The sequence below is a fragment of the Physella acuta genome, unplaced genomic scaffold, assembly GCF_028476545.2.
Source record: "Physella acuta isolate Inbredline_101_S28 unplaced genomic scaffold, ASM2847654v3 ptg000230l, whole genome shotgun sequence".
Classification (NCBI taxonomy): domain Eukaryota; kingdom Metazoa; phylum Mollusca; class Gastropoda; family Physidae; genus Physella; species Physella acuta.
In genome coordinates this window covers 96,355-108,522 of record NW_026731749.1, presented here as the reverse complement: position 1 = coordinate 108,522, position 12,168 = coordinate 96,355, and the positions used below count along the sequence as shown (strand labels likewise).

At 33.0% G+C, this 12,168-nt stretch overlaps 2 protein-coding genes across 6 annotated transcripts; one reads left to right on the top strand and one right to left on the bottom strand.

Moving 5' to 3' along the window:
- Positions 1 to 2,351: 2,351 nt before the first annotated feature.
- LOC131938035 (myosin regulatory light polypeptide 9) lies at positions 2,352 to 6,460 on the top strand. The gene is made up of 5 exons (XM_059295866.1): positions 2,352 to 2,518; positions 3,175 to 3,382; positions 3,977 to 4,138; positions 4,339 to 4,406; positions 5,595 to 6,460. Exons 2-5 carry the CDS (start codon positions 3,199 to 3,201, stop codon positions 5,697 to 5,699), a joined length of 519 nt encoding a protein of 172 aa, XP_059151849.1. The 5' UTR covers positions 2,352 to 2,518; positions 3,175 to 3,198; the 3' UTR covers positions 5,700 to 6,460.
- Positions 6,461 to 7,246: 786 nt separating this feature from the next.
- Positions 7,247 to 11,890, bottom strand: LOC131938034 (armadillo repeat-containing protein 1). Of its 5 annotated transcripts, none has more exons than XM_059295864.1 (9): positions 11,855 to 11,890; positions 10,382 to 10,467; positions 10,082 to 10,156; positions 9,466 to 9,557; positions 9,124 to 9,240; positions 8,899 to 8,986; positions 8,491 to 8,607; positions 8,338 to 8,412; positions 7,247 to 8,143 (listed from the first exon to the last, which is right to left on the bottom strand). In XM_059295864.1, exons 2-9 carry the CDS (start codon positions 10,454 to 10,456, stop codon positions 7,946 to 7,948), a joined length of 837 nt encoding a protein of 278 aa, XP_059151847.1. In that variant the 5' UTR covers positions 10,457 to 10,467; positions 11,855 to 11,890; the 3' UTR covers positions 7,247 to 7,945. The 5 variants fall into 5 exon arrangements, with proteins under 5 accessions (XP_059151847.1, XP_059151843.1, XP_059151848.1 ...); XM_059295860.1 differs by lacking the exon at positions 11,855 to 11,890 and adding an exon at positions 11,824 to 11,844; XM_059295865.1 differs by lacking the exon at positions 11,855 to 11,890 and adding an exon at positions 11,816 to 11,840.
- Positions 11,891 to 12,168: the final 278 nt, after the last annotated feature.

Here is a 12,168-nt window from a genome sequence, read left to right as displayed (position 1 = left end):
AAAAAAGTAAAATAAAGCCCAATGCACTAGTCAGCAGCAGCATAGAGACCAGCATGGAACAAACTCGAATATTGTTACCCAATTAGTCTACATACAAACCAGTGGGGTAGGCAGGTTGTGTTAGAGGTGTTACATTTTAGAAAACCCACGCCAAAAAATAGCACCATGAAATAGACTTAGCTAACAATTTACTGTTAACTATTTTGGTAACAACGAGCTGGACTGCTAACCCGTAAGTCTCGAGTTCGAATCCGGGTTAATATCAGTAGACCGTCCACCCAACTCTGATGGGTAACTAACTCACGTTAGGGAAAGTAACGGCGGCTGCGCATAGTGGCGACCACACTATCTCTTCATATGCTGAGGTTACAGAAACAAGTGAACTCTACTTCACTTGCACTATAGACCGTCAGGTTTGAAAAGGGAAGTTTTTTATTTGGTAACAACTAAATACGGCGCTAATGTTACAATTTTATGTCTAGCGCATAAAAAGAACAGCTAACAACTGCAATGGCAATTAACATCTGGTGTTTACACATTCTTCTCTGTGTCACATATGGCTCACGTCTGCTGATGAAGCACACCAGGAAGTCACCTAGTGCGGTCACCACCTTCCCGATTATACAATCCCATGTGAACACGTAATGTTCGTCGACTTTTAAATCTTGAGTGTGGTTTGATGCATAAACCATATGACAGATTTACAGTGTCCAAAATAGAAATAAACATAAAACAGTCATAAGTGAATTGAAAATGAAATAGCTAATTGGATTGAATATTTTTTAGCTTAGCTTTTTCTGTTGTTTTTTTTTATAGCCTACTGGGCGCGTTTTACACCAATATCTTTTATAGTTGTATAGTTGGCTTCTGTCCAGTTTCTTCCAGGTATCTCTTCGGGGGGGGGGGGGAAGGGGGGGAAGAGAGTCGACCGCCCCCCCCCCCCCCGAACGAAATGGAATTTATATAGAAATATACTTTTAACAGTGTCCGCCCCCCCCCTGAAATGTCAAGCCCCCCCCCCCCCCCCGAGAAAAAAGTCTGGAAGAAACACTGCTTCTGTCAGGCCTTATCTATGAATTGTAACGTTACGTGTTGCATTTATTACAATTATTAAAATATATTTAAAACCATTAACTTTCTATAGCGCCATTACCCTCAACCCCAAGTTCCGCTATAGTGTTAGCATCCTCACAAGTTATTGACCGCAACACGTAAGTTCCCGTATTGTCCGTCATCGCACGCAACCGATTAATTCTTGTAGCATACGTCATCTCTGGCACACCTTACACACAGAAAAATTACATTTCGTAAAGTAACTATTTTGAGCTAGCGACGCCTCTACAGCGACAGGTCAACTGACCTACACCCACGGAGGTGGAATCGATTTTCCTCGACGCGCCTATTCCTACAGATTGGGGTCAGTGACATAACCAGGAATGGATCATGGGGAGGGGAGGGGTCATTTTTTCCCGATAGGTGTGTCTAGAGCTGACCACCGCCCCCCCCCCCCCCCCCATTCCACATCTCTACGTACGCGATTGAATTTGAAACGCTCTAAAATGCGGTGTTGTGCGTGTTAGTTTTTTTTTTTTTTTTACATCAAATATTCCAATTATATTATTACTATTACATTTGTGTCTGGCAACTTTTGCCTTAGTACAATTCTGCCTATCGCTATATCTGTAGCAAGCTTTAGTCTACAATAGTAGTAAGCAATATAAACAGAATATAACGATTATTTGCTAGGATAAAATGTAGCCTACAAACTGATAACAGCTGAACATTTAGGTATTGCATAGTTATCTAAGCATTTTTTAAGTACCAAGAATATCAACATTTTAAAAATATTGCTTTCCTACTTTATATGTGTAGGCTTATAGACATGTTGGCTTACTGTGAGTAAACTGAAAACCATAGGCCTACCGGGTGAGTGAAAGATGCTTAGTGATAACCTGGACAACCGATTCGTTTTGGTTGGGTCCCATACTGAAAGTGATCTTCGGCCTCCTTAAAATAATGATAGACTATTTTTTAATATTACCTAGATGATTTTTATATGTAACACGTACACAAGGATAATATTTCGTCATTAGGCGGGGGCCTGAAAAATTAAAACTCTGGGGACCTATCGTACAACCCGGTCAGCCTCTTCCCTGGGATCAAAGTCATAAATACAGAGGAGCTTGAATGAAAATATCACAAAATTATAATACAATTTAAATGCTATTGGCTAATGCTAAAATTGTACTAGAATTTGTAGATCAAAAATGTATAACAACCATTGTTTAAAAACAAAGTAAAAAAACTAGTTTTACATAAATACTTCTTCCGGGTGACCCAGTTCTCGATTAAATGAGTTTTGTCATCTGTCGCATATTCATTCGCTTCGGATATTAGCATGAACTAAACAGCAGTTTTAGCCATATAAGGTTGGGCCGGATGAATCACTGTATTGAGGTGCAGTAGGCGAAAAGTTAAATTTTATCTCACATCAAGTTAACACATCCGGAATTTAAAGGTATTTACTAAATAAAGTTTAGATCTGTTGTTCTAATAATATTTATTATAGATCTAGATCTATTAGCCTAACTAAAAACTAGTGAATCTAGAGATCTAGTCTACATGTTTTTAAAAAAAGACAAGGGCTCAATGCTTAGACTTCTCAATTCTCATAGTAGTCTACATAATCTCAACTCTCAAGGAAGTTAAGTTACTAGAAAATCTAAGTAATTCTAGATCTAGATCTAGACTCTACTAAGTTAGTTACAACTTACAAGATTCTAGATCTTCTAGATTCTAAGTATTTTTAACTATTAAGTAAGACCACTGTAGATCTCTAGATTATTCTAGATTTAGATTCAAGTGAGATAGAGTGAAAGAGTGAGTATACTGAAAATCTTAGTGTATTATTAAATAATAAATTAAGCTTAATAACTTAAGAAAGTTTAATTTGTAACTGCTTAACCTACTAGATATCTAGATCTAGATCTATAGACTATAGGCCCCTACTAAGAAATTACATTCTAAAATATTAATCTAAAACAAATTACTCAAATAGCCTCAATCTAAGATTCTAAGCTGTTAAGTTTTAGCGCAATGCCCATTTAAATAAAAAAATTGATTTATGTTTAAAATGTAAACTAATAATAGTGAACTCTTGTTTCTTTGTTATAGGTAGTTCCACATAAATCATCAAAAATGTCGAGCAGAAAAACCAAAGGCAAAACAACCAAGAAGCGTGCTCAGCGTGCAACATCAAATGTTTTCGCAATGTTTGATCAAGCACAGATTCAGGAGTTTAAAGAAGCTTTTAACATGATAGATCAAAATAGGGATGGGTTTATAGATAAAGAAGATTTACATGATATGCTTGCATCATTAGGTCAGTGAATTGATTTGTTGTAAATGCCGCTTTGCCATGTGTGCATGTTTGTAATAATATATTTAGTTAATGGCTGTGTCTATGTAGATGTAAGAGATTCCTTATGAAATACTTAAAAGCAATAAGGATTAGGATTTATGTGGGACGGGGTGTCCTAGCGGTAGTGAGCAAGACTACTAACCCAAAAGTCGAGTTCAAATCTGTTCACTTCAGAAAAAAGTCCCTGGGTCCACCCAGCTTTTATGGGTACCTAACTTAGGGAAAGTTAAGGAGGCTGGGCATAGTGTTGACCAGACTATCTCATCATATGCCAAGGTCACAGAAACAGGTAAACTCTACTTTACTTGTCCCACAGACCAGCAGGTTGAAAAAGGGAACTTTACTTTTACTTTTTGTTAAGATTTATAGTATTAATAACCTAAAAGTTTAAACTGGGGAAAATGCGTTAAATACTATGATTGATTACTACTTTTGTTGTATAAAATTAAAATTGATATTAATCCTTTGAAAAAAACACTTATCTATACATTCAGTAGAAGCTTGAATGTAAAATTTGACTTTTATTAATGGTATGTGTTGTATAATTTTATATAGGCAAAGACCCCACAGATGCTTACTTAGATGATATGATGTCTGCTGCCCCTGGTCCTATTAATTTTACTATGTTCCTTACCATGTTTGGTGACAAGCTAAATGGCACTGATCCAGAGGATGTCATCAAAAATGCCTTTGCCTGTTTTGATGAAGAGGGAACAGGTACCTTTGTTTGTTCCAATAGTGTTTTTAATTTAAAGTTCTAGGAAATTTTAAGAGAAGAAGAAATGACATCTATTTGTGGACATGTTATACTTTACAAAATTTAAAGATAAGTTTCTCATATCCCATAAACACATTACATTGAATACAATTTTGAAATATTTAACGTTTTTGTGATAAAAGGTTTTTTTTTGTCCTAGGATTTATTTCAGAAGACAGATTGAGAGAACTGCTGACTACAATGGGTGACAGGTTTACAGATGAAGAGGTAAGTCACATTGTATATTTCTGTTATTATAATTAAAAGCCTCTAAGAGGTTATCCATACGAAAAGGAGAGAGGGATCACACTAGCCCATGTTGATGTCCACTCATTTAATCAACATGAAGTCCTGTAATTAAATACTCTTAATAAAAATTGTTAATTTAACGTAGTTAAATAAAGCAGCACAGCATGTCATTAAGTTGATTAAGTAACAGAATCTGTTTTTATAAAATTATGTAAGTAATGTAGGAAACAGAAATAGAGGTCATGAATAGTAGGTGGTGTAAGGACTAACTATATGTTATGAGACTACAAAATATATTTTTTTCAACTTAAACTTTCATGCAAATAAATAAATCATAAATAATCTGCATCAATTTTCTGGTTGACTTGGAAATAAAATCATGAAAATAAAACAACCACTCGTCATGGTTACTTCTTTTAAAACATTTTACAAATTTTTCTGAACAAATTCTTCATTCAATACTTTAACCCTTATAGCCCCTGTCATCTCCTTATCCATTTCTTTGTCTCAGACCAGTAACAAACAATTAAACTTTGTGATTCTGTTGCAACATGTACAATCAACTCTAAATACAGATAATGAAATAATGATTTCAATTGATGATTTTATTGTTGCATTTGTTATATAAATTTTCTTCATATTTTTTAATAGCATTCAAATAATTTTAATATTTGCCATAAACAATTAGTCTAAACAAAAATACTTCCACTTTTTTTTTCTCTCCATGACAAAGAATAATCTCTGGGTATGATGAACAGATAGTAAAAAAAATATTCCGGGCCTAGGAAATACAGAGCAAAAAATACTTCTAGTCTGTGTAACTAAGGGCTAATAAAAATTACTGAAAATAATAAATCACTATCTAAATTATTTTCATGGCACTATTTAAGTAATAAATTATTAGACGCATAGCAAATAAACTTATACTTATACATAGTAGTTTTAATACAAATTAATAAATTAATGTATTGGAAACAATTTTAAGAGAACTATCACAAATAAATTTTTCAGTTTGATGTTGTGTATACTAATGATCCATAATAGCAAATGTAAAAATAATAGGTGTAAATTTAATGTATGAAACCTTGTGGAATTGTTTATAATAGCTATACTATGTATTTTTTTTTGCATCAAATTATAAATGTTTATATTTTAATCAATCCCCAGGTTGATGATATGTATAGAGATGCGCCAATAAAGAAAGGCAATTTCAACTATTTAGAGTTCACTCGAATCTTGAAGTATGGTAAAACCGAAGATGAAGCCAAGTAACCTTATTTAACTCATGGTTCTTCCTAATAGAGCATATTTATCTCGCTCCTTCTGTTGAGGCTTTTAATTCTTTGTAAACACAAAAGAGTATGTCTATATTTTACCCGCTTTAAAATGAAAAATTAATTTGTTGCATATGGTGTAACAATTGTTGAAATCAAAGATTTAATTCTTTGAGAGCATTATTCTGTGCATAGTCTTATAACTTTTGATATTTGGATACAAATCTGTCAATCTTATTTGAATTAAGTTCACATTTTCTACACAAAAGCAATACAACTTACACTATAAATCAAATATAATAAATAAGTGGCTGAATAGATCAGGTAAAGCAAAGAATAAAGCTATGTTTGTTGAGAAGTTAATGTTTACCATGCAAACATTCCACCAACTCTGAGGACCATTGTTTATATTCTTTGTTGTTTTATATGACATTCTCTCTTCAAGAACTTTGCCTATAGAAGTATCTTGTGGGACCATGGCTCTTTAAGCAAGGGTCTATTTTTTGTGTAAAATTTTTCAATTGTAACAGCAATTTAGCTCTGTCTTGTAGTGATAAAAGCTGCTTAACTCCATGTGGGTCAACTTCTTGGTCATTTTGCCATGTTATCTACTCAGATTTAGTTTTAATTGGTTCAGTTCAGTAGACAGTTTTGTTATGGCCTCAGATTATTTTTGTTGCTGACCCTTATATTCAAACCTTTTACGGTCTTGTAATCATGTATGTCATTTTCTATTGATAATAAACATTATTAACCTTGTGATTTGGTTGCTTCATATATCAGTAAGCATGTACAATGTGCAGGTGACATTTAAAAAAAAACCATTGTAATTTAATAGCACTAGAACATCAGCTTTTGTTCGGTCATATTATTTTATGAGCATTTATAAATAATATTATGAAGTGTAAAGATTTAATTTCAAAAATCAAGTTAGCTTTTGAGTTCATGTGTATGCTAATAAAAACACTTGCAGGTATATATAGATATAATATATATATACTGGTGATATGTAGTGAATTGCATCTGCCTGGTTTGCTGAATGAAAAGGAAAAAAGTGTTGTATGAGTAGCCTTACACTTTCAAACAATATTTAAATTTTAACTTATATATTTTATGAATTAACGTAATATAAGTTGTGAGAACGTGAACATGTATTTAGTTTGAGCTACATTGCTGTTCACTTGTAACTAATATTGTGTAGGGTTTATTTTTAGCAAGTGCTCTTTTACCTGCTAAGTGCTATACAATTGACAACCAGCCTATTTGAACAAGGGAAAAAGGTTGTGCTTTTCTAAAGTCACCATCATACAATGGATCATCTATTTTGACTTTAAAACTTCAGTCACTATCAAAGCAATTTTTAGGAAATAAATATTTGTTGTAACTTGCAACTTAAAGAGTTGCTTACTGTAATACATAGCACTTATTTTCCAATATTATCATTTTTGATCAGTACCTTTTTATTTTGTACAAAAAAATAATTGCTGATACCACTATAGTATAAACACACACAAACGTAGGCTATATAAATAGAAAACAGCATGCATAGTTTGAAAACTTTATTATACAAAATTTGTTTAATGTGTATATACACCCCATAAATTAACATTTTTAGCAAATTAATTTTTGCTAGAAAAAGTTTTAAAAAGGAATAATCTTTTAAAACTGAGCTGAAATAAATTATAATTAGTTAAGCTTAAAAAAGTAAAATTATTTAACTAGAATATTTGCTAACACCCTCTGTAGTCCTTGTTGGCATTTACAGTATATAATTAAACTATATCATAACAAAAGGTTGTGCCAAAGTTGAAATAAAGATTAAAATTCATTTAAAATTCAATTTAAAAAAATCAGTTTATTAATCTCACTGACTTAGGTCAAGAAAAAAAACATACTGAAAAAAAGACAATTTAAGGAAATTTTCCAATTGCTTAAAAAATATAACAAAAAAAAATCTTTTTCTGCATTTTTAAATTAAGCCCAATATTTATTTTAAATGCAATAGCTTTTGTTTATGTAGAGAAAAAACAAGAAGATTCTTTTATCATGATCACTGAAGCAATTTGGCAATATGAATTCATTTCATGGACATTCAAATTGTATGATTTAATTAAAGCACAAAATGCTCACTCTGAAGAAAACTTTTTTTTATTTCTCTAGATTCTCACAATTTCACAGTAACAGGCTATAGAACTATGTTTTTTTAAAACAAATATAATCAAAACTTTACAACCATTACCATAACTACCAGTAGAAAGAACTCGACAAGAAATTTGCAGCTTTAGAAAACCATCCAGCTGATTTCTTCTTATCCTCCTCTGTTGGTTTTTTGACAGCTTTATCATCAATGATAGTTGTATCAGAGTCATCAGACAAATAATCAGGTAAATCTTCTTGTTCAGGGACAGCTTGATGGGTACTTGTATTAAAACTTACTAAACTCTGAAAGTGAAAGGAAAATTAGCTATAAAATAAAATAAAAACATGGAAGCTAAACTCATTTGAAAAAAAATAAAATCATGAGACATTAATGAAGAATACAAGTAGATCTAATTCAGTTAGAAGAAAATGAGGTAAAAAATATAACTATTTCATAATGGCACATACAGTTTTGTGAATAACAAAGTAGTACTTACCTCTTCACCTTTATCGTTTCTCACAACCTGCTGTGCAGTCATTGTCATGGATTTTGCTATTATAGATGCCAACATCTAAAAATGGTACAAAAGCATGTTACTGAAATATTTTTTATTCAAGTTCTAGATAACTAAATAATAACAACAGCATACCTCTGGTTTGATGTCAGCTTTAGTCCGTAAAATACACCTCTTTTTGCTCAGATCAAATGTTATGCTTATGACACCTCTAACTTTGAGCAACAATCGGGCACACACATCTCTGTCACTCTGTACATAAAACCATCATTTATTTTATTATGATAATCCACTAAGTGACGTGCATACCAACAGTTTATTTAATATTTTAAGTGCTTTAGGAAAAGTAAGACCACTATCAAAATAAAATTTGCATTGCACCATTTGCTCTTTAAGGAAGTGAATCACCAAAAATCTGTACTACAAAGTAGATGCACTTTTTTATGGTTTTATTTTTTTTTAGTAAAAACAAAAATATGACTAATTGTGATACAAATGTCAATGGATTTACATATATTTAAAAAGCGAGTCTCTGTACTTTACCTTATCGTGGAGTCCTTTGATTTGAAGAATAATGGACTTGGCTTTATTGTGGCCATTTAGACTGGTGTTTTTCTCATTTGAACTTGATCTTAGTTTTAAAAAAAATTAAACTTATAATTCTGTTTTAAAGCTTTTAAGCCAAAATTGTAAATGGATATACTTTAGGAATACATAGAAAAATTGCTGAAGAAATTTACTTTTTATATCTAAAAATATAAACTTTACCTAGCATTGTTGGTGGAATCTGCAAGAGGTTTAGATTTTGTTTTTTGCAATGAAATTTCATTAAATTTTTCTAGCAGAAGCTGAGCAAGATGATAAACCCTGCTGTTCTTTTCACAACTGAAAATAAAAGAAACATATTTTTAAAAATCATTTGAAAAAAAGCTTTGAAATAAAATAAATAATTAATACAGGCATACTTAAAAACAACAAAGAACTGCCTATCAGTAAATTAAACATAAGTAAATTTGTAAAACTGTGTTAAGTGTATGTCAAAAATTAACAGGGGAGGAGTTAAGGGGGAGAATTTCATTACTTAAATGTTAGAACATTACTTATATTTACCTGTCAATGACAACATTTAACTGATCCAACATGCCAACATGGTTTTTAAGAATTGTACATGCCTCTTGACATTCACTTAGCAGTAGCAATGTCTGAAAAATGTTATGGCAAGAACATCAAATTTTTTAAAACAAAAAATTCTCGACACCTGGAACCATTATAAACAGATCCAGAATTTGTAGTGTACTTAACAGTTCCTAAAATATTTGCATTGTTCAGAGACATTATTCATAAAAAAAAAATTTCTGTGGGTACCCAGGTCACAGGGGGCAAATGAAGTAAAGTTTATCTGTTTCAATGACTGCGGCATTCACTGGGATATTGCCGTCAGCACTATGCCCAGTCACCTTGGTTTCCCTTACATGAGTCAAGTACCCATCAGAGCTGGGTGGACTCAGATTGTCCTACAAACTAGAGCCCAGGATCAAAACTTGATATTTTGGGTTATAAGTCTCAATATTAAATGTGGCTAATTTGATACCATTGAACTTTGGGGGGGGGGGGGGGGAGAGAGAGAGAAATGGCATTCCTAAAATGGACTTGAAAATACTTAATATATTAATCTCTTAATATTGCCTTAGTTGATAATTCAATAGAACATTTTTTTCTCAGTTACCTGCAGTGCTTCCTCCACTATTGATTGATTCATATTCGACAATACAATTACAAGACCACCAATGCATGTCGCATCCTAAACGATACAATTATCAATTATGAGCATTTATGTGTCGACCATATTTTTCATCGGTCACATAGGCTTATATATATGGCAGATTTTTAAAAGATGGTAATAATCAGGCTAAATCTATGCATTGTAACTATTTCTGACTTTCTGGAACCACAATAGGAAGGAATGTTACTGTTAATACTTAATTTTCTAGTATTTGGCCAAGTAATTTACTGCAGTGAAACTTACTTTGGCTAAAAGAGTCCTCCTTCTTGGATCCAATGCCATTGTTTTCATGGCTGCAACAGCATCTGCAGTAACCATCTTAATTGAATCTAGCGAAAAAATGCAAAGGCCTAGGCCTATTATTATTATTACTTTAAAGATCAAAGTGCTGTTGTATCAGAGAGAAGTGACTTTTTTCTGGACATTGTTAATTATTTATGTAAGATATTTCCCAAATTGTCATTGTTAATGATGTATTTAAGATATTTCATATTTGTCTTTTGAAAATTATGAAATTGCAATAAGCACAGTGGCATCACTAGGTCGGGTGTCACCCTGTGCGGCATCTCATCCCTTGTCTGAATTGTCAATTTGTAGGCCTACTTAAAATATTTCTACCTCTAAGCCCTAAGCATATTTATTCTATGTTTAGCTATTTTTTGTCTTGGTGTCAACCCCCCCCCCCTCCCTCAAATGGTGTCACCCGGTGCTGTCCGCACCCCCCCCCCCCAGCCACCGCCTCGCGATGCCTCTGCTCTGAATAGGCAGCAAGAGTGACTAGATTGGGGGCACAAAAAAATGGATTAGCTTCAGACTAAAATCATACTCATAGATCTTTTACTAATTTTTATTTTAGCCTACGTGCTTTACTCTTTCTTTACTAGAACTCTAGTCTTTACTCTTGTCTTTACCCCTAAATCTACTGAGTCTACTCTTTGTCAGTCTTTAGTTAAAAGTTAAATCTAAGTCTAGCGCTAGATCTAGATTTTTTCTAGAACTACTGAAGAACTAGATCTAGATTAGGGGTCATCCATAAATGACATCACACTCGTAGGGGGGAGGGGGGTCCGTAATTTTGTGACGATGTGTGATGAGGGGGAGGGGGGGGGGGGGGGGGGGTCAGATGTTGCGACGTCACGTTTTTGCATTATAAAAAAGCAATGTTAGAAAACGAATTTTAGACGTTATTTCGCGTTTTAGATAACTGTTGTAATAAATTGTAATAGTTTAGACAAGATTTTGGAAAATATCGATGTTTAAAAAAAATTCAACTGCAATTTTGAGGGGGGGTTGTAGGTTGAGGTGTGACGTCATTTTAGGGGGGGGGTCTGGCTTTTTGTGACGACGTGTGACGGAGGGGAGGTAAAAATCGTCAAAAAAAGCGTGACGTCATTTATGGATGACCCCTTAGACGATTAGACGATTAGTGATGATTAGTTTTTAGTTTTTTAGATCTAGAATCTAGTTTTTAGAATCGGCCCTAATTTTACTAGACTAATTTTTACCAGAGTGAAAGGGGTAACCTTTGTTCTTTTCTAATTCTATACAAGTTATATCTCTATATTAAAATTTTCTGAAGTAATCTAGTCTAGATCTAGATCGAGTTCTAGACAAGTAGAAATATAAAAATCTTGACATCCAGATTCTTAAACAGAAAATCAAAACATTCATATACACCGCTTTACTTAAATAGAAGATTCTCATTGGTTAACTTACCTGGAGTGGAAGTCAGCACAAAATTTACCAAAGTGGGCCTACTAAAAAGCAAAAATTAGAGTTAGCCTCGTAAACGGAACTAGAATCTAGATATCTAGATCTATTTGTCACTAGATCTAGATCTATATGACATAAGGACAAGGGGGTCGTAGTTTTGTGACGATGTGTGATGAGGGGGAGGGTGGGTTCAAATAGTATGACGTGACGATTTTGCAATTAAAAAAGTAATGTAAGTTACTAATTACTACTGTTGGAAACTGAATTTTAGCCACTAAATTTTGCGTTTTAAAACACTGTTTTAATGAATTGTTAAA